At 34.0% G+C, this 20,668-nt stretch overlaps 1 protein-coding gene across 4 annotated transcripts in view; it reads left to right on the top strand.

Moving 5' to 3' along the window:
- The window catches only part of TMEM135 (transmembrane protein 135), a 264,255-nt gene that overhangs the window by 169,726 nt on the left and 73,861 nt on the right, over positions 1 to 20,668 (top strand). For 3 of the 4 annotated variants that reach the window (XM_010356031.2, XM_010356030.2, XM_010356032.2), the window contains one exon: positions 16,324 to 16,370. In XM_010356031.2, coding sequence (XP_010354333.1) covers positions 16,324 to 16,370 — 47 coding nt within the window. Of the gene's footprint in view, positions 1 to 16,323; positions 16,371 to 18,150; positions 18,195 to 20,668 lie in introns of all 4 variants that reach the window. The other variant, XM_030918487.1, reaches the window with a different exon arrangement.

Here is a 20,668-nt window from a genome sequence, read left to right as displayed (position 1 = left end):
GAAATAATCAGACAATAGTTTTAAACTTAGTTGGTATAAGTAAACTGCTCTGATGTGTTTCATAGCTTAGTGTCATAACAATCCAAAGTGAAATTCACGTCACTGTGTCATTATAGATAATATGCAAACTTTTCTTCTAGTCATTCATGCTGTACTCACTACTAGCTATTGAGTGTATAAAATTGGAGAATTTATTTTTGCTGAGATAGGTCTCAATAAAAAAGCGTGTAAAGGTCTAGGTTCTTATGAAATTTTTGAAGCAGAGTAATTAGCAATACTTCAATGTTTAGTTTTCATTAACAACTGGTCATTTTACCCACTTTCCTTTATGTAAAAATGAAGTCATGCTCCACAAATGTCGGTTTATAATTTGACTCCTAACTTGATTAAGATGAAGGAATGTATGCTTAGGATAGCTCAGACACTGAGATATTGTATACCAGGAACCACCTGCTTTCCTTAGGGCATTTTCTGTTAAAATATTAATCAAACTATTTGTTATTAAAGACAGAATTGCCATGTGAAGATTTTGGCTAACATATATAAACATACCTCATTTTTGCCATGTCCTATATTTAACACACTAAAAAGAGTACATTTAGAAATACTCTTCAGGATTTGTAGCTTCCACCCTAAATTAGTCTGGCTTATTGTTACTAATTAAATTTTGAAGACTGAGAAGACCAGGTCATATCACTTTCAAAGTGCTTTGAGATATTGTGAGGACTTAGTTTTGAGGTTATTACCCTGTTTCACTCCAGATCTTCCTGGCATGACAATATGGAGTTGTTCTACTCTGCTAAGATACTGCCTGTTCATCTCATTCTGACTTTGTGGGTGAAGACAGCAATGGTATTTAGACATGGTGTTTTAGAAACATCCCAGGGAGAATTTTCTACATGTTTTGGTTTGTAAAACTTTATTTCGAGAAGGCTCTAGCTTTCTTTATAACCTGTAAGATATTTTTAAAAGTAGACACTTAAAAAATCTGAGAGTTGGATAAGAGATATGCCTATAACTTATATGAGTGATTAAAATGAATTTTTAAAAATCTTAACCATGAAATCTATGTCCAGTATGTCTATATGTTTAATAACCTGCATTTTCAAGGTAGTTCTTTGGAATAAAACCTAGAATAAATATACATCCATATTACTGCTATTTTAAAATAAAAATTAATGTGGATGTATTCACGAAATAAAACAGGAGAAGTAAGCTAAACCTCATTGCTATGCTATTGCTACTAAAAAAAAGACTGGAAACATTAAGAATTCTGTTGTCATAAAGTTTAAGGTAACCTTTGTTCAGTCCTTCCCATGCATTTTAAGACATCTTCTGGAGAAAAAAGATTGAGACAAAAAAACAAAACTAGTTTTTCTTTTTGTGAGACTTTCTACTGGGATTGATGATTATCAGGTTGTGAACATAATTGAGGGACTAAAATACCATATGAGGATTGCATTCTTCATTCTGAAACCTGTTAGTCTTCTTAGATGCAGACATTATGAAAAATCAGCTAAGGTGGAGACTATACTTAGATTTTTATAGTACATTATTTTGGGTTTATTTAGAAAGTTCAGTGAATACTTCCTTTGGTAAGAGGATTCCAAAGGGGAATTGCACATGTAAACCTATTTATTTATAAATACATGCTAAATATTGACACCATCATTGTAAGAGTAATATTACTTTAGGGGTTACAGTTTGTATAAACATTTCCAGATTTTAATTCCTAAAATTATGGTTTTGCCTTTACACAGACACTGACTACCTATTGCATTGTAGGTCATATGGACCAGATTCATTCTTGACACTCTCTGTACAGAAATTTTGTATAAGATCTTAACCACATGCAACTAGAATACAAAATAAAAAGGAGGTTTCCATGATCGGGGTAACGTCTGGTCTATAAATGTCTGTCTTCTCTTTTATCACTTTGGAATTCATAGCTAAGAGCTGATCCTAGATAAATGTGATTTTACAGTGTCACTAGATTTTCATCCCTATGTTTATTCTCAAAATCATTTTTACTGTTGAAACAAAGCTAACTCAGCATTTAAGTTTTTACTAATTGCTCTAGACTCACTGCATATTGAACAAAGTTGACTGAATTTTAAAAATATTAATGGGCCAGGGCCAGGCACGATGGCTCATGCCTGTAATCCCAGCACTTTGGGAGGCCAAGGCAGGCGGATCACGAGGTCAGGAGATTGAGACCATCCTGGCTAACATGGTGAAACCCTGTCTCTACTAAAATTACAAAAAAATTAGCCGGGCATGGTGGCGGGCGCCTATAGTCCCAGCTACTCGGGAGGCTGAGGCAGCAGAATGGTGTGAACCCGGGAGACGGAGCTTGCAGTGAGCTGAGATCACGCCACTGCACTCCAGCCTGGGTGACAGAGCTAGACTCTGTCTCAAAAAAAAAAAAGAAAAAAAAATTACTGGGCCAGGTGTGGTGACTCATGCCGGTAATTCCAGCACTTTGGGAGGCTGAGGCAGGCAGATCACCTGAGGTCAGGAGTTCAAGACCTGCCTAACCAGCATAGTGAAACCCCGTCTCTACTAAAAATACAAAAATTAGCCAGGTGTGGTGGCAGGCACCTGTAATTTCAACTACTCGGGAATTTGAGACTGGAGAATCACTTGAACCCGGGAGGTGGAAGTTGCAGTGAGCCGAGATCATGCCATTGCACTCAGCCTGGGCAACAGGAGCAAAGCTTTCTCAAAAAAAAAAAAAAAAAAAAAAAGAAAAAAAAGAAAAGGAAAAAGAAAAAATCACTGTTGATTATTGTTATATCACTCTCTAATCTATAAACTGTTAAAATACTTTTGTAAGTATTTTGCAAAACTCTATTCAATATCATTACATTTTGTAGTGATAAACTGGATTACTGAGTTTGTCATGCTGATTGGAGAAGAGGAGAAAAGCACAGAAATGAAGTTTCTTAAGGTTATACAACACAACTGACAGGTTGTAGTCAATTATTTCCTTGCTATAATAAGCATAGGAAGCTTGAAAGGAAAAAATCTTGTCTGTAGATTAATTTGGGAAAATATAATCGAGAAGTCTGTATTCTGCAGTAAATGAAGTTGAAAAGCACTTTTTTTTTTTTTTATTTTCCCCCTGAGATGGAGTCTCACTCTGTCGCCCAGGCTGGAGTGCAGTGGTGCAATTTCGGCTCACTGCAAGCTCTGCCTCCCAGGTTCATGCTGTTCTCCTGCCTCAGCCTCCCGAGTAGCCGTGACTACAGGTGCCTGCCACCACACCCAGCTAATTTTTTTTTGTACTGTTAGTAGAGATGGGGTTTCACCATGTTAGCCAGGATGGTCTCGATCTCCTGACCTTGTGATCTATTGCCTTGGTCTCCCAAAGTGCTGGGATTACAGTTGTGAGCCACTGCGCCTGGCCTGAAAAGCACTTCTATATAGTTCATCTGATTCAGAATTTAAGTGCATACACTCATTGCGCTTTAAGTCTTCGTTTGACCTCATTAGAAAAAACTCCCAAAAGGCTGGGTGTGTGTGGATCACCTGAGGTCAGGAGTTCGAGACCAGCCTGGCCAACATGGTGAAACAGTGTCTCTACTAAACACACACACACACACACACACACACACACACACACACACACACACAATTAGCTGGGTGTGGTTGTGCATGCCTGTGATTCCAGCCACTCTGGCGGCTGAAGCAAGAGAATCGCTTGAACCTGGGAGGTAGAGGTTGCAGTGAGCTGAGATCACACCACTGCACTCCAGCCTGGGTAAGAGAGCAAGACTCTGTGTCAAAAAAAAAAAAAAAAAAAAAAAAAACGAAAAAAAAAAACAAAAAACAAAAAAGGAAAAGAAAAGAAAAGAAACCCCAAAACATTGCTAGTTCAGGACCATTTCTGACTGAAGAAATGATAATGGGAACTGAGTATGAAAAGAGGAATTTGCAGCTGGATAGGTCCAAACCAAACCAGATATGAGCAATACCATGCCTAATTAAGGAAGGATTTTCTCAAATGAATTTTGGAATGACACATGTCCAAGGAACTGGTAGATGGCTTGAAGATGGGCAACAGGACACACTATTTGGGAGAACTAAGTGTTACTCTATTATACTAATATATGAGTATGTACTCGTGTGCTGTAATTAAAACAAGTAAAGAGATTGTATGTCCTTCTACTTGTTCTTGAATTATGTATTGGGATTAAATTGGCTATCAATATATACTTAAAAAAATGTGGAACTCAGCTAGAGGGCCACTGTTGGCCTTTTGTCCACAAAACCTTGTAGTTTAGTGAAGTAGTGAGTGAGTGTTATCTTATTGGCCACCTTAGTGAACAATAATCTTCATTCTGGTGATCTTTCTTAGCTTTTGTCAAATGACAGAAATCTGAATTGCCATATTGGTATGTGCTGTTTGTTATGTGGCCTTGCTGTGACCTTTCTAAAGTAATCTAGAAGCTCTTATTTATTTATTTTTTAATGTCTCAGAAGTAAAAACATAATATCACCTTAAGCCTGGTTCTTATTCTTACTTGAGGTTAATGGGAATACCACCCTTTGGATGAAAATAATGAACTTACTACAAATTGTTCATTTATAACAAGTAGGCTTCACATAGGTGACCTGTCTACTTTGACCTACTGAAAACATAATATTTTTTCAGCTGTAACTTTGCCCTGAGTTCATATAGCACGTTTCTTCTCCTCCTTCTCCATGTGCTGAATGACATGTGAGTTTTTTTTTCCTTTTTTTAATTTGAAAAAGTAACATGTTTGGCAGCATTAGGATAAAGAATGGTCTCTTATAAGTTTATATAAACATACTGAAAAGCTTACTTATGCAGTTTATCCTCTCATCTTACTACATATGTAAACAAGTGAGGTTTTAGTTTTTGTTCATAATATTTAGATTATTTATTTTGGAAATTTAAAAATTTTGCTTCTTACATCTGCTGTTCTTCACTAGAATAAATAAGGATTATGGAGTTTTCCTGTCACCTTTTCTTAAATCTCGTTCATTATATAGATAACGAGCTTCTTAACACAGACTATATTTTAACTTACTCTTTCATCTGCTGTACATGAAAATAGTAGATGTTTCATAATTAAGTTGAATGAAATTCGTAAATGCTGTAAATCTTTAATGGGATTATAAAAAGTACTTGAGAGAAATCCATGACAGCTCATGGGCTTTGGAATCTTACCTGGTTTCAAAACCTAGCTCAATCGCGTAACTATCTATGTCTCTCTAAATCTCATCTCTGAAGTAGGGGTAATGATCCCTACATCGCAGGGATGTTTTGAGCATTACATGAAACAGTGTATGTTAAGGACTTCGTATAACATGTAACATATGGTGACTGTTCAATAACATCTGCAATTTGTGGTGTTGTTACACTATAATTAATATGATACTGAACTCTGAGATTCTGCTTACTCCCTTTTTTAAAAGGACAGACACATCTTGTTAAAAAAAAAATTTGGAAGCATTAGTGGGATTACTCCTACCTTGGAAACACAGTAGTCACTAAACCAACATTATTGAGAATAAAGTACTTTTTAGAGGCAGAGGGGTATAATTGAAAGCTTCAGTTTGAAGTCAGACAGTCCTGGCTTTGAGTCTTGGTTCAGCTATTTAAATATTCTGTGATTTTAGGTGAGTACCTTAACTTTTGATTCCAATTGCCTCACCTTTAAAATAGAAATGTTAAAAACTTACCTAGTGCCTGGCACCATTAATAGTTTATTATTATTAGTATTGTTTTATTCCTCCTCTTTTCTTTTTCTCCATGTTCATTGGTCACTTTAAAAAGAAATTTACCTTCACTAACTATCCATCTTTAAACTCTCCCATGGCTCCTTTTAGTTCCTCACTCTTCCTGTTCACATTAATTCTTTTCTTGTTTATTTTGAATTGCATTTTTAATGATAATGACTTATAATGACCAATTAATTGACCATAAAATAGAGGAATGATGTGAGAAATAAAAGACGCAGCTGAATGTCTTAGTAAATTTTAAACCTAAGTCATTAGCTAACCTTTACTTCCAATAAACTGCATTTCCTTTACATGGTAAATAAAGATGTGAATAAAATGTTGTGGGTGTTTGATGATGATGTCTAATTAGCTTTTGTAGTCCCAGCTCTGAGAGTATACTTGAATTAGTATTCTGTTTCATGAATGACTTCTTGCCTTGATTGTCATTTGACCATTGAATTTTCTTTTATATTTTAAATAAAGGCTGGATTTTTCCATATGTAAATTTCTATTTGTAATCTTTCAAGTAGCAAGTTGTTTTAAACTGTTTATTTTTAAAAATCTGTCAGCGGAATTAGAATTTTGTTGTAATAAGGACTGTTATTACATATCCTTAATATATATCATAAGGATATATTTAATATTATATATAAGGATATATTTAATATTACTTACTGAGTATTGAAAACTTAACTTTAAATTGTCCCATTTTTACAGAAGATAAGATGCAACTATGACTAATCTACTTACTGTAGAAGGACAGGATAGCATATAGGCTGTACTTCACCCAGCCACTCTAACATATCTGCTTCTACAAATAGAATATGTAAAGGTTAATGTGTTGCCAGACTCTATTTAGTGACCTTGGAGGTAGAAATCAAGAATGGTGGCCTGGGTGTGGTGGTTCATGCCTGTAATCCCAGCACTTTGGGAGTCCGAGGCAGGAGGATCACCTGAGGTCAGGAGTTTGAGACCAGCCTGCCTGGCCAACATGGTGAAACCCCATCTCTACTAAAAATACACAAATTAACTGGGTATGGTGGCGCATGCCTATAGTCCCAGCTACTAGGGAGGCTGAGGCATGGGAATCACTTGAACCTGGGAGGTAGACGTTACAATGAGCTGAGATTACCCCAGTGTACTCCAGCCTGGGCAATAGAGTGAGACTCCATCTCAAAAAAACAAACACAAACACAAAAACAAAACAAAACAAAAACACAGTGGTGAACAGTGCAAGTAAGAGACTAGGCCTAAGTTTCTGGCATATTTCCTTTGAGTTCCCACACTCAATTCAGTGAAAGTAATTTTATTTTCTTGGTGTATACATAAATTCTGAGACTTGGCTTATTCTGTATTATTATAATATTATATATTAGTTACAATGTGCACTGAAATGTTTGTTGTACTCTGAAAAAAATTGACTTATGGAATGATAGAACTTTGAAGTTCTGAAGTATCCTAGAGATTAGTGTAACTTCTTTTTATGGATGAAAAATTAAGGTTTAAAGAATAACAGTGATTTAATCAAGTTTACAGTCTTAATCTGGAGACCCAAGACTTCTTTCTTACTTCTAGTCTGGCATTTTTGACTCTAAATTCTCTTTAAGATTTTTATGCTTTCCTTGTATTTGTTTTATCAAGGAATAGAAACATAAAAAAAAAATTAGGTAAAGCTGCTAATCCAAAAACAAATGAATTAATTAAAAAAATGGACTGTATGTTATGAGTGATTTTAATTAAACAGTGATTTTAAAAAATTGTTATATATCAATACATAGCTATTTAACTTTAGGATAGTGTTGCTTAAAATTACATATAAGACAAATAAATATTATGATAATGATATGTTGCATATGTTTTGACTTTGAACACACATTGTAAATTATAATAATACTTACTTGTTCAGTAAGAGCTGTATTCACAAGAGACCGTGCAATAGTCTGTTTTCAGAAAAGTTGAAGATGCTTAGCAGAGTCTAAAGTTTAGTGTTTTAAAAAAGTATATGAATGGAAATACCGTTTAGTTTCTTGCAAGATGGTTTCTTTAAATAGAAACTAACATTAGGAAAACTCTTATTATCAATAATGTATCTATGTATCTGCCCTCTGGGACTTTGTGTTCTAAGTAATTAAGAGACATAAAGAAAGTATACAAACAACACAAAAACCATTGCTTAAATATATTAAATAATTAAAATAACAATATAGTCAGATGTTTTGGTGAGTACCACCTATAGGATGAAGTATAAATACTTCTGTCCTATTGTATTCTATTGGAATGATCTGTTAATATGCCTACATTTCCACCAAACTATGTTCTTCAGGGCAACAAGAATCAACTATTAGGTAGTTATTTTCTCATAATGTGCTGGGACTATAACAGATATTGAATAAATAAATGAAGGAGGGTGAGAACTTGTGGTTCCTTGTCTTTTCTGTTTTATTCAAGGTCATGAAGGCTCCTGAATCCAGAGATTACCTTTCTACATCTTTCCCCTTTCAAGTTGCTGAGTTGTAAAATATTAGAAACACATAGCACCAGATTAATTTTTGTTGAATGGATAGATAGAAACATGGCTAAAATATGAATGAAGTACAGACGGTGCAAGAGGAAGTATATTGCTCTTCAGTTTCAGTATTTATTTGAGTCATGGAAGGAAGAGGATCTTAATGAATATTGGGGGAGATGAACTTGGTGAATAGTGAAGGCCAGCTAGGTTCCCTACTCACTAAGCATCAGTGTCTTTGGAGATACTTAAGAAGGAATGGCCACAGGCACTGTGATCAGGGGCAAAAAACAAATAATCAAATACACTAAAAAGCAGAAGAGTTTTGTGGTAGGAAATAGTTAAACGTACCATGCGTTCAGTTCTCTAGTACAATTTAAAATGGATATATGTTTTAACCACTTTCAGGCTTAAATAGTAAAAACAGCTTTCTTTACCAGGCTGTGTTTACTTTTGGTCATGTTCACATTTTTGATATTTCTGATTATTTTAAGGACTTCCTATATTGTGATTTTGTTCCTTTGCTACTGCTTGTGAGGCATAGTTTTTGTGTAATTCTACATGACATAGTGATGACAGAATAGTACAGTTTTTCTTGAAAGTTTTGTAAGACCTATAACAGGAAGCAATACATTGTAAATCTGTCATTTCCTACAAAGTCTTTCCAGAGAGAAAACACTATTTTCCAGCTGAATGAACTTTATTTGCACATTATTTGTTATACTTTCTGTACCCTTATGTTATATTGGCTTAATACATTTTGACGTTTCTTTTATGTGATTGCTTTTGTTTAACCACCCATATTTTTGTTAATAATAATAAAATTCCATGTTTTCATATAAATGTATTCAGTTTCAGAAAACAAAATTGTTTCTAAAAGGCCATTAACCCAACCAAAAATAAAGCATATGAAAAAGTAGTTTAACCAACCAACCAACCAAAAAAAACAAACAAAAGGATTATAAACCTGGGAGGCTCAGCTTCACTTAATAAGAGGGATATAACTATAATATGAAATAACATTTCTTTCACCTATCAGTCTGGCAAGGATAAAACACAGTTTTTGTGGGTATAGGAAAATAACTAGTGTAAGGAAATAGCTACTTTCATATGCTGTTGTGGGGAGTATATATTGGTATGGTTTTCTTTGGAGGTCACTTTGGCAATATTTGTCAAAATTAAAAATGTACTTGTCCTTTACAAGAATTCACCTCCAGAGATACATTTACAAAGTATACTTTGGTATTTAGAAAAGTTTATTGCATCCATTCTAAGTATTCATAGGAGATTTTAAATAAACTTCAGCATATCCATATATGTGTGTGCTTTGTGTATATAAAATTGAAAAGTATATGTCTTTAAGACAATATCTGTATTTGATATATTTCTATGTACAAAGGTATGTACATACTCATACAAAATTCTATAAAAGTCCAAAAATCTTAGAAGGGAACTTTCTTTTCATTGTTATTTGTTATTCTGTTTGAATTTTTGTTTTTATCATGTACATGCATTACTTTTTTGTATCAGTTTAACAGCTTTTTTGAAGTGTAGTTTATATGCTATAAGATTTACCAGTTTAATGTATCAGTTTCATGGGTTTTTCAAATATTTACTGAGTTGTGTGTGCATCCAACCCTGCAATCTAATTTTAAAACCTTTTCATTGCCCCCAAAGAAATCTTGTACCTATTAACAGTCCTTCCTCATCATCCCTTAGTAGTTCCTCTCCATCACCCCTTACTCCTCCAACTCTAGGCCACCACTGTTCTACTTTCTGTAGACGGACTTGCCTGTTCTAGAATTTTATATTAACAATATCATACATAATTGGTCTTTGTAATTGGACTCTTTCATTTAGCATAATGTATTTGAGGTTCATCCATGTTTTAGTATGACTGATTTTTTTTTTTTTTTTTTTGAGACAGAGCCTTGCTCTGTCGCCCTGGCTGGAGTGCAGTGGCCGAATCTCAGCTCACTGCAAGCTCCGCCTCCCGGGTTTACGCCATTCTCCTGCCTCAGCCTCCGGAGTAGCTGGGACTACAGGCGCCCGCCACCTCGCCCGGCTAGTTTTTTTTTTGTATTTTTGGTAGAGACGGGGTTTCACCATGTTAGCCAGGATGATCTCTATCTCCTGACCTCGTGATCCGCCCGTCTTGGCCTCCCAAAGTGCTGGGATTACAGGCTTGAGCCACCGCGCCCGGCTGACTGATAATTTTTTTTTAATTTAAAACTATTTTTACAAAAGTGAAAACAGCAATTTCAGAATTACTTATCCGGCTGAAGTATATTGCCCCATGGCTGTGAAGTGGTAATGAATTATAGTGAAATTTTTTCAAGTTAAAAGTTACCATGTATTGAGCATCTATGATGTGCTAGTCACGCTATTAGGCTTTATGTATGTTACATCGTATATAAATCCTTATGGCATATGTAATAGGTAGTATTATATTGTTTCTACAAGTGAACAGATTAAATATGATCATTAATTTTTTGTGTCAATTTACACATGAAAGTGTAAAGCATATATATGTGCAGATGTATACTTTGCAGCTAAAGTTAAAATATGTAAAGTGCTAAAACATTGCTGTAATACACAATGAAAATGTCATTCACTGTCTAGAGATGTCCATTGGAACTTTTTGCAGTGATGAGAATGATCTATATCTGTTCTGTCTGTTATGGTATCCACTACCACATATGGCTTTTGATTACTTGAGATATGGCTAGGGTGAATGAAGAAACAAATTTAGTATTACTTAATTTTAATTAATTTAAATTTAAATAACCACACTGATTCCAGTCATGATTTGATACCAGTGATAGATTTACTCTTCCAGTTGGAGAGTGGAAACAACTTGATCAAAAACATGAACAAAGTATATGAAAAAATGGTATGCAAGATCCTGGATATTAAGTATTGAAGGACAGTGTTCCCTGAGATATAGGAAACAAATGTGCTCTACAGTTACCCAAGCTTACTGTCTAGAGAGAATTTCCGGGCATGGATTAAAGAGGGGTCACTCAGACAAAACCTAGAGGACTTTCCGAGTTGAGGAAATAAAGCTCAAAGTGTAGGCGGACCATGCTGGATACAGGTCACAGAACAGAGCACTAGAGAGGAAAGTACTCAGCTGATTACTGAGTAGGACTTGCATGTGAGGAACCTGCTCCAAGCCAAAGAAAGACCAATCTGAAGAATTAGAGGTTTTTAATTGGGTAGTTAGCACTCAAACAGGAATAGGAATATTGTCTGTTTCTATTAGCCAGACTGGAAAATCTCAAAGATTCATGTGGCATTGGGTAAAGTACACATAATGTTTTACCTTAGTATGGGGAATAATTAGCCTTGTATTTCATATCTTATTAAAATGTCCTAAAAGCAAGTCCTTAAAAGATCAAACTGTCTCCAAGTAACTTAACTGTGTCTCACAACAAAGCTCAAGAAAACGTATGGGAATACAAACATAGGCAACACCCATTAAGGTAAAATTTAGAATGGCTGACAGCCAGTAAAAAATTACCACCATGCAATAAGAAATAGGAAAATTTGACCCATAATGAATAGATAAATCAGCAAATTAGTGCCAATGATAATTTATAAATATGTTAAATTGCAGACAAAGACATTAAAAAGAGTTATCATAGCTGAATTTTATAGTTTCAAGAAGTTAGAGATATGGAAATGGGGGAAAAAGGAAAAATGAAACTTCTAGAGATGAAAATTACAATTTGTGAGATGAAAAGCTTACTGGATGGTATTAATGACAGATTATACATTGCAGAATAAAATGTTAGTGAGCCTGAAGACATAAGAATAGAAACCATCTAAAATGAAACATAGAGAGAAAGAGACGTTTTTTCTTTTTTCTTTTCTTTTCTTTTCTTTTTTTTTTTTTTTTTTTTTGAGACAGAGTCTCATTCCATCACCCCGGCTGGAGTGCAGTGGTGCAGTCTCACTCACTGCAACCTCTGTCTCCTGGGTTCAAGGAATTCTTATGTCTCAGTCTCCCAAGTAGCTGGAATTACAGATGTGCACCACCATGCCTGACTAATTTTTGTATTTTTAGTGGAGACGATTTTGCCGTGTTGGACAGGCTGGTCAAGAACTCCTGACCTCAAGTGATCTGACAGCCTCGGCCTCCCAAAGTGCTGGGATTACAGGGATGAGCCACTGCGCCTGGCCATGGTTTTGTTTTTTTCTTTTTTAATCACCAAATAAAGATAACATCTGTGAGTTGTGGGTGACCTCCTATTCATGTAATTGGAGTTCTTGAAGCAGAGAAGGGAGAAGAAGAAATAATGGTGAAATAATGACCGAAAATTACTTATATTTGATAGAAACTGTAAACCCACAGATCCAAGTAGCCTAATAAATCCTACTACAGGAAATATTTTGAAGACTACCCAAGGCACATCATAATCAAATTGTGAAAAGACAGTGGAGTGACATTTGTAAACCACAGAAACAAAATGATCCATCAGCCTAAAATTCTATACCCAGCAAAAGTATCTTTCAAAACAAAATGAAAAAACTTTTTGCAGACCTACATTTTTAAGTCAAAGTGATTAAAGTATAATGATGAATTTAGATATATCTGTACATACACACACTATGGATGACAATAATAGCACAAAGATCAAGAGGGGAGAAATGGAAATACATTATTGGAAGATTTTTTTTCTATATGTTAAGTAGTATAATGTCATTTGAATATAGACAACAATTTAAAGATGTGTACTATAAACCATAAAACCAACACTAAAATAAGCCAACAAAGGGAAGAAAATGCAATCATTGAAAAATACTCAGTTGCTGGGTGCAGTGGCTTACACCTGTAATCCCAGCACTTTCAGAGACCGAGGTGGGTGGATCACGTGAGGTCAGGAGTTTGAGAGCAGCCTGACTGATGTGGTGAAACCCCATCTCTACTAAAAATACAAAAATTAACTGAGTGTGGTGACATGTGCCTGTATTCCCAGCTACTGGGGAGGCTGAGACAGGACAATTGCTTGAACATGGGAGGTGGAGGTTGCAGTGAGCCGAGATTGCAACACTGCACTTCAGCCTGGGCAACAGAGTGAGACTCTGTCTCAAAAAACAAAACAAAACAATACAAAAACTTAGTTAATCAAAAAGGGACAGAAACGAGGGGAAAAAAACAGTAATAGATAAGTAGAGAACTAAATAGCAAGATGATAGATTTAAATATAAGCATGCCAATAATCATATTAAATGTAGATAGTATAAATATCTCAATTGAGAGACAAAGATTTTCTGATAGGATAAAAAAGCAAGAAACTATTAATATGCTGCCTACAAGCAATGCACTTCAAATGTAAAGACCAAGACCCCAATCAGTTAAAACTACAAGACAGCTAACATCAACAGCGTTTCATTTTTAGCTAAGTTTTTTAAAAAGTTTTTAAAAACTGTGCTATTTTATCATTGTTACTTTCACAAAGTATTTTTCCAAATAAATCTAAATTCACAGCTAAATAAGGAAGAATACTTCCTCTGTGTTTGAAATTACAGAATTTTAAAGCTAAAAGACACTTTGAAATAAACCATCATATTTTTTTGTATCAGGAAACTCAGATCCTGAAAAGATAAACGATACGCCCATGCTCACTGAGCTAACTGTATCTTACATTCCTTCATTAAACAAATATTGGCCAAGTGGTTACTCTGTACCTGCTAAATAGAGAGGATATTTAAATGCAATTCTGACCCTCAAGGACCTTACAGGATATTGCAGTCCAATACTGTAGTTACTGGACATGTGTAGCTATCTAAATGATTTAATAGCTTTATTGAGGTATAATTAAAATAAACTGTACATATTTAAAGTGTACAATTTTATAAGTTTTGACATAGCTATATACCTGTAAAATAATCATCATAAGCAAAATAATAAACATATTCACCCAAAAAGCTACTTATAGCACTCTCCCATTATTTGTTGGATGGTAACTCCACCTTTCTTTTGTAAGCATCGTCTCATTAATTCTTCTTCAGCAGACTGTTTTTATAAGCTTTTATAAGCATCCTCTCATTAATTCTTCTAAATAATTCAAAGTATGATATTATTCTCAGTTTATAGATAAGGAATCTAAGGTTTAGGGAAATTATATAAAATATCTAGAGGTACACAGAACTAGTATTCAAACGTAGGTCTATCTTAGTCTAACGCTTGAGTTCTGAAACGTACTTTTTCTCAGTTTCGAGTGTATTATTTGTAAAGATAATTACCAGTTTAGTACGAACACAGATAGGTTAGCATATTAGGATAGATCATGTCAACATTTTGAGGGATGGGAGACTTTGGATATTTAGAGAAGATGAAGAGTGTCTGAAAGATTTGTGGGATACTTCTAGAGAGGTTTTTGGTGTGATCTGCAAGGGGGACACTGATCAGTGGAGGAAAATCCTGAAGCATTGAACATCTGGGAAGGATGGCATTGTCTACCAGGGATTGAATGATAGAGAAATTTTAAAAAATGAATATCATGACTGAGTTTTGTTAAAACTCAGTAAATAAACCCACTTAGATTTTAATTTATAATCAATTGGAAATAACTGAAAATTATTTTACATGCTTTAAGTTATGTTTCTAAAAACAATAAAATGGTAAAATGAACCTTATGCTTCACGGATAGGGTGTTTTAAGTCAATGGAGAAGAGAGATGGAGAGAGGAAGGAAGAAGCGAAAGAGGGAGGGGAGAAGAGTATGTGTGTTTAGCACAGAAAGAGATTTTATAGATATATAATGTTACATAAATATATTTAATATTTACTTCATATTAATTGATACCAATCCTCTTTTTCATTGGTATATTTATATATTTCTAAGTCATTCAGGCTGTATATATAATGTTTATCTTAGGCTAAGACAGCAAACTTGTCAAGCTTGATTTGTAATGGCGTAATTACCATGCTTTCATCAGGTTGACTAGAAATTATTTGTGTTAGAAATAGCAAAACAATTTTTCCAGTGTTTTCATTTCTGTTCTTGTGGTCAGCCTTTCACAATCTAAAGAAAGTTCATTTCTTATTTGTCTGTGATGTGAAGCCATTGACGATTTTTATGCTTAATTTATACTGTTGTTTTTTAACTTCAGAATGCATTCTACAACTTTAATTTTTGTGATTTAAAACAACTTTTCCAGTCTGTTTTTTTGGTGTAACTAAGACGTTAGTCAGGACTGGAGTTCTGGGTTCCTTCCACATACCATCTTAATATGGTTGTGTTTACTGTGATGTTTTTGAGATCATCGTTTCAGATGTTCTTATGCCTGCTTCTAGAGGAATTAATTACTTTTATAGCTAGTCCGTATTCCACAAAGGAATATTGTATTTTTATGAGCTTTTCTTATTGATTAGAATTGGTTGACAACTGTACTGTATTTTACATTAGAAAATCTGGTCATCTTCATATCATAGTTAATAAGCTTTCTGATTTATTCACTGAATTGATTATACAAAACCTGTTGTCCTTGTTTTTAAATTAAGCTTGCTTGTTTAGGCATTCTAACAGAAAGTTAAAAATTTGCTGTTCCCTTTTTTTGAACCCTGTTACCCTTCTATCCAGTCTGTATATGTCTGTATAATATATATAATTATATACATGATGATAGTTACATATAAGTATTGTAATTTATTCTCCTAATATTGGTTATATTAGGGGTGTCCAATCTTTTAGCTTTTCTGGGCCACATTGGAAGAAGAAAATTTGTCTTGGGCCATACTTGAAATATACTAACACTAATGATAGTTGATGAACTGAAAAAAAAATTGCAAAAAAAAAAAAATCGCAATGTTTAAAGAAAGTTTACAAATTGTGTTAGACCACATTCAAAGCTGTTTTGGAGTTCATGCAGCCTACAGGCCGCAGGTTGAACAAGTTTGGTTTATATGAAAGGTCGAGAATATGAAATGTGTGTGACTGGTTTGTGTATCCTTTTATTGTTTCAGGCACAAGATTTAATAGTATTTTGCTTTTATGATTCACTCAAATGGTGATATCAGTGTTCTTTTGCAAGTAATGTATTTTCTCCTTGTTACAGGTCCTTTTGTTTTGCATCACAGCTGCCATGTACATGTTCTTTTTCAGGTAGGTTCTGTTATACCTCTTTACTTTAATACCCCAAACAGTATCCCTTTGTAATTTCATCAACCATGAAACTAAAGTATTCTCCAAATAATTATCCCTTACAAGCAGCATACTTCCCCCCATACCCAGAGTGGACAGAGATAAAGCATTGCTTCTTCATGAGTAAAGAAAAGAGAGAGGGAATGAAGATTGATTACCTCCCCCCCATTCTATTTATAAGTTCATCCTAGAAAATTGAATATGTCAATTAACAGGACTCAAATCCTGATAAGTGAATTTTTATCTTTTATGGACCTGATTGTATGTAAATACCTAAGTATTTTTCACTTAGCTTATAAAACAATCAACATTTTACATTTCGATAAGAAAAAAGTGACAGTAGAGCTCTAGCTAAGCCTTCTGCAAAGATACCCTGGCGCACTAATGATAGTCTGTAAACTGTTGTTTGTTATAATGTCAACGTTGTACTTTTCACTGACACCAGTCTCGGGTTTGTCAGGGGCTAAGGGGAAGAGTGTTAGGATGGCCCAAGATTTAAATGCCAGTAAGAAGGATTTCTGTATATAATCCAGATTATAATATATATATATTTTTATATATATTATATATAATATATATAATTATAATAATATAATTCTGATTACATGAAGAAGGATTCATCTTCATATAATCTCAGCAGTGTGCAATGTGATTTTTGATTAGGGAGAGTCCCCTCCTTTATAATCTTTATTTCTTTATTTTTAGTGATGCCAATTAATTTCCATTTATTTTAGTCTTATTGCCCTCATTTGAATAGATCTTTTTGGTATTTACAGATCTAGCAAAAGTAAGTCTTAGCAGACGGGACCAGACTTTTCAAATTAAAATTTGTGCTTAATTAACAAAGACAGTTGCGGATTTTTAGTAGGATATATTTGGTTGATATATATATTTTTTAAGAATAAAACAATCCAACCATATCAGAATTTTTTTTTTTTAATTATTTTTAATTTTTGTGGGGACATAGTAGTTGTGCATGAGATGTTTTGATACAGGGATATGATGCATAATAATCAAATGCTATTATCCTATGTGTTACAAACAATCCAATTAACACTCTTAGTTATTTAAAAATGTACGATGTATTATTGATGATAGTCACCCTGTTGTGCTATCAAATAGCAAGTCTCATTCTTTCTTTTTCTATACCCATGAATCACCCCCACCTCCCCCTACACACCACTACTCTTGCCACCCTCTGGTAACCATCATTCTGCTCTCTATGTCCATGAGTTCAATTGTTTTGATTTTTAGATCCCACAAATAAGTGAGAACATGTGACATTTTCCTTTCTGTGCCTGGCTTAATTCACTTAACATAATGATCTCCAGTTTCATCTATGTTGCAAATGACAGGATCTCATTCTTTTTTGTGGCTGAATAATACTCCATTGTTCATATGTACCACATTTTCTTTATTTATTCATCTGTCAGTGGACACTTAGCCTCCTTCCGAATTTTGCTATTGTGACGGGTGCTGCAACAAACATGGGAGTGCAGATATCTCTTCGATATATTGATTTGCTTTATTTTGAGTATATACCCAGCAGTGGGATTGCTGGATCACATAATAGAGATCATAAATCTCTATTTTTCCAGAATTTTTAAACCATTAATTTTCTGCTAGTATGTCCTAATAAATATTTTATAAAGCAAAATTATACAATTTTAAATTGTTTTGAGTTTTAAAAATGTCATATGCAAATAAAAATGATGATGTTACTGTTCTTATTCTTGTAAAGAGGCAGCCAGACTTTGGAAGGGGAAACATAGATGAAGAGTCAAGGTAGGGAGGACTTGAACCGCAAAGGATTTTGTATCAGTCATTAGGATGCTTAGTATTTTGTATCAGTCATTAGTGACTGAAGAATTATTGGAGCTGTCTGGTTGTCTTTGTGAAATTGTTTGATCTATTTATTACTTTTACTGTATCTTCATATACAATATACTTTTCCTGTGGTCTCTTTCCTATATTTTAATAATTTAGAGGTGGGTCGTGGGAGTTATGAACAATGACTCACTGATTTCCAAAAACTTCTTAATTGTATTCAGACACATTATTAGGATAGTATTGCAAAAAGTTCACATAGTTTGCCTTTATATTTTTATGTTTTATCTAGTTTGAGGATATAGCATTACCCAGTAGGGAAAATTCAATCATAAAAAGCTTAAAAACTAGAAACCTAACTTGTTGACATACACAAGAAATAAGTCCAATCTCAAATAAATTTTCTTTTTCGTGGACATTCCTAACAGAGCAGGTATTTAAAATCCTTCCCATTGTGGAACTTAAAGACGTACTTGATTGATGTGTAGCATTTCTTAGTCATCAGAAGTTTTTGAGGTTTAAAAATAAATCATTTGTTAAATACACCGATAAAGGCCCAATTTATAGCATGGGTCTAGGAAATTATGTTTTGAAAATTGCTGCCATCAACCCAGTATTTTTGGTGTCGAAAGAAAATCAACCCTATAAATATGTGTTTTGGTGCAGAACTACGGAACCTTTTCCTGTTTCAGTCACAAGTCTAGGTTAAAAACAACAGTTTAAAATACTTTCCAGAAGGCTCAATACAAGGTTTAAGTGCCAAAATAAACACTTTTAATTTTCTGAGGAAAGGGGTTGTTTTTCTCCCAAAAGAAGTACTATCACCAAATTCACTGTTCTTGGCAGGAGTTAGTTTGACTAGCTCAACAACAGAGGTTTGGTATATGGTAAAATCAAACAATTTATAAAGTATTACAACCAAACAAAACAACATTAGATTTGTCTACATGCTAGCTTGTGTTGGGAATGAACAAACACTATTGTACATAACACTTGGCAGGTCCAATTGCATTTGAATATTTTATTTTAAAATTAAATTTTATTATAAATACATAACATTTGAAGACACATTTATTTCATTTATTAACAATTATGTTAAATCTAATTGCATGAAGTTGGATAGTCAAATGAGACTGTCCCCAGGACTCCATTTATGGTAACCTCCTATGAGAAGAGGATAGGGAAGAATTTTATATTTGAAATAAGTCAACTTGTGTTTTTATCCTAATGGGCAAAGGGGAAATGGGCAAAGGGGAAATGGGGAAATGAGGCCCGCTTTCAAGAAAAAGAAAATATGCCAGTTTTTTTTTTTCAAAGAAAGAACTTGAGAAGTAGTTTCATAAATGTTTTCCAAAGATGTCACAAGATGTGATGACTATACTATGAATTTACTTAAAAGCAACACGTTTTTGATATTGAAAACTATGTGAAAACTATAATGTATAATGAAGTAACTTACTTTTACATAGCTCTTAATAGTTTTGTAATAGTTATTTTACGTATATTTCATATGTTAATGATCAGATTTTCACATCATACACCAGAAGTAAGGCTTATGTTCAAATGAAATCACCCACTTACTTCTGGTGTGTAATGTGAAATGCTTCAAAGGCTTGGGCTGGGAAAAGGTAATGTGTGAGGAGAGAGTTCTAGTTTTTTTCTGGTCAGCTGGCCTGCCAGCCATGTAGCTAGCCATCACAAGTATCTCTTGATACCCATACATGCTATGGATTCTGTTAGGAACTGGATTACAAGGGAAGGTGGAACATATCCTGAGGATGTTTTGAAAGAGGTTTTTGTATAATCTCAGTGGGCATTCTTCGTAATAGTTTTACCTCCTTTGTTCAATCACCTTATTTTTATTATGTATGCTATTGTCATTGCTGTACCTTAGGGCATTATTTGTTTCTGTTGATTTTGGCCAAGCAGAAGTCATATTTAAAAGCTTTTTAGAAAATTTGGTCTCATGCACCCCTTGAAATAATTTCTTTACTTCCAAATATGTATTTATGGGCAAATCAGTTTGCATTCATCATAATTTTTCGTTCAGGATTGGGCCTTCCCAACAGTCATGTGAAAAAGTAAATCAGTTTCTTTTGATCACGAACTCTTTTAATTAAGAAGCGAAAGAAAGAATCAACAATAAACATCAAAACTGTTGCACTTAATCCTACGCACACATAAAAAAGAAAAATGCAACATTTAAAAATACTAGTTTATTGATTTTATGTTCACCATTAGGTATCTGTCTATGAAGAATATTTGAGAGAAAGGAAGTAGTTCAGCATAATTTTTTATAGATAAATTTAAAATAGTACTGTAAAGTGTATTATAACTACTTTGATCCTAATCTAATAAGTACCAGTTAGAAATTCTTTCCACATGCCTTTGCAAAGGCAACAACAAATCCAGGTTTATTTTAACATATAGAG

This window comes from Rhinopithecus roxellana, chromosome 15, assembly GCF_007565055.1.
Source record: "Rhinopithecus roxellana isolate Shanxi Qingling chromosome 15, ASM756505v1, whole genome shotgun sequence".
In the NCBI taxonomy this organism is placed as follows: domain Eukaryota; kingdom Metazoa; phylum Chordata; class Mammalia; order Primates; family Cercopithecidae; genus Rhinopithecus; species Rhinopithecus roxellana.
Note: the sequence above shows the minus strand (reverse complement) of the source record. Positions and strands in the feature narration are given on the sequence as shown.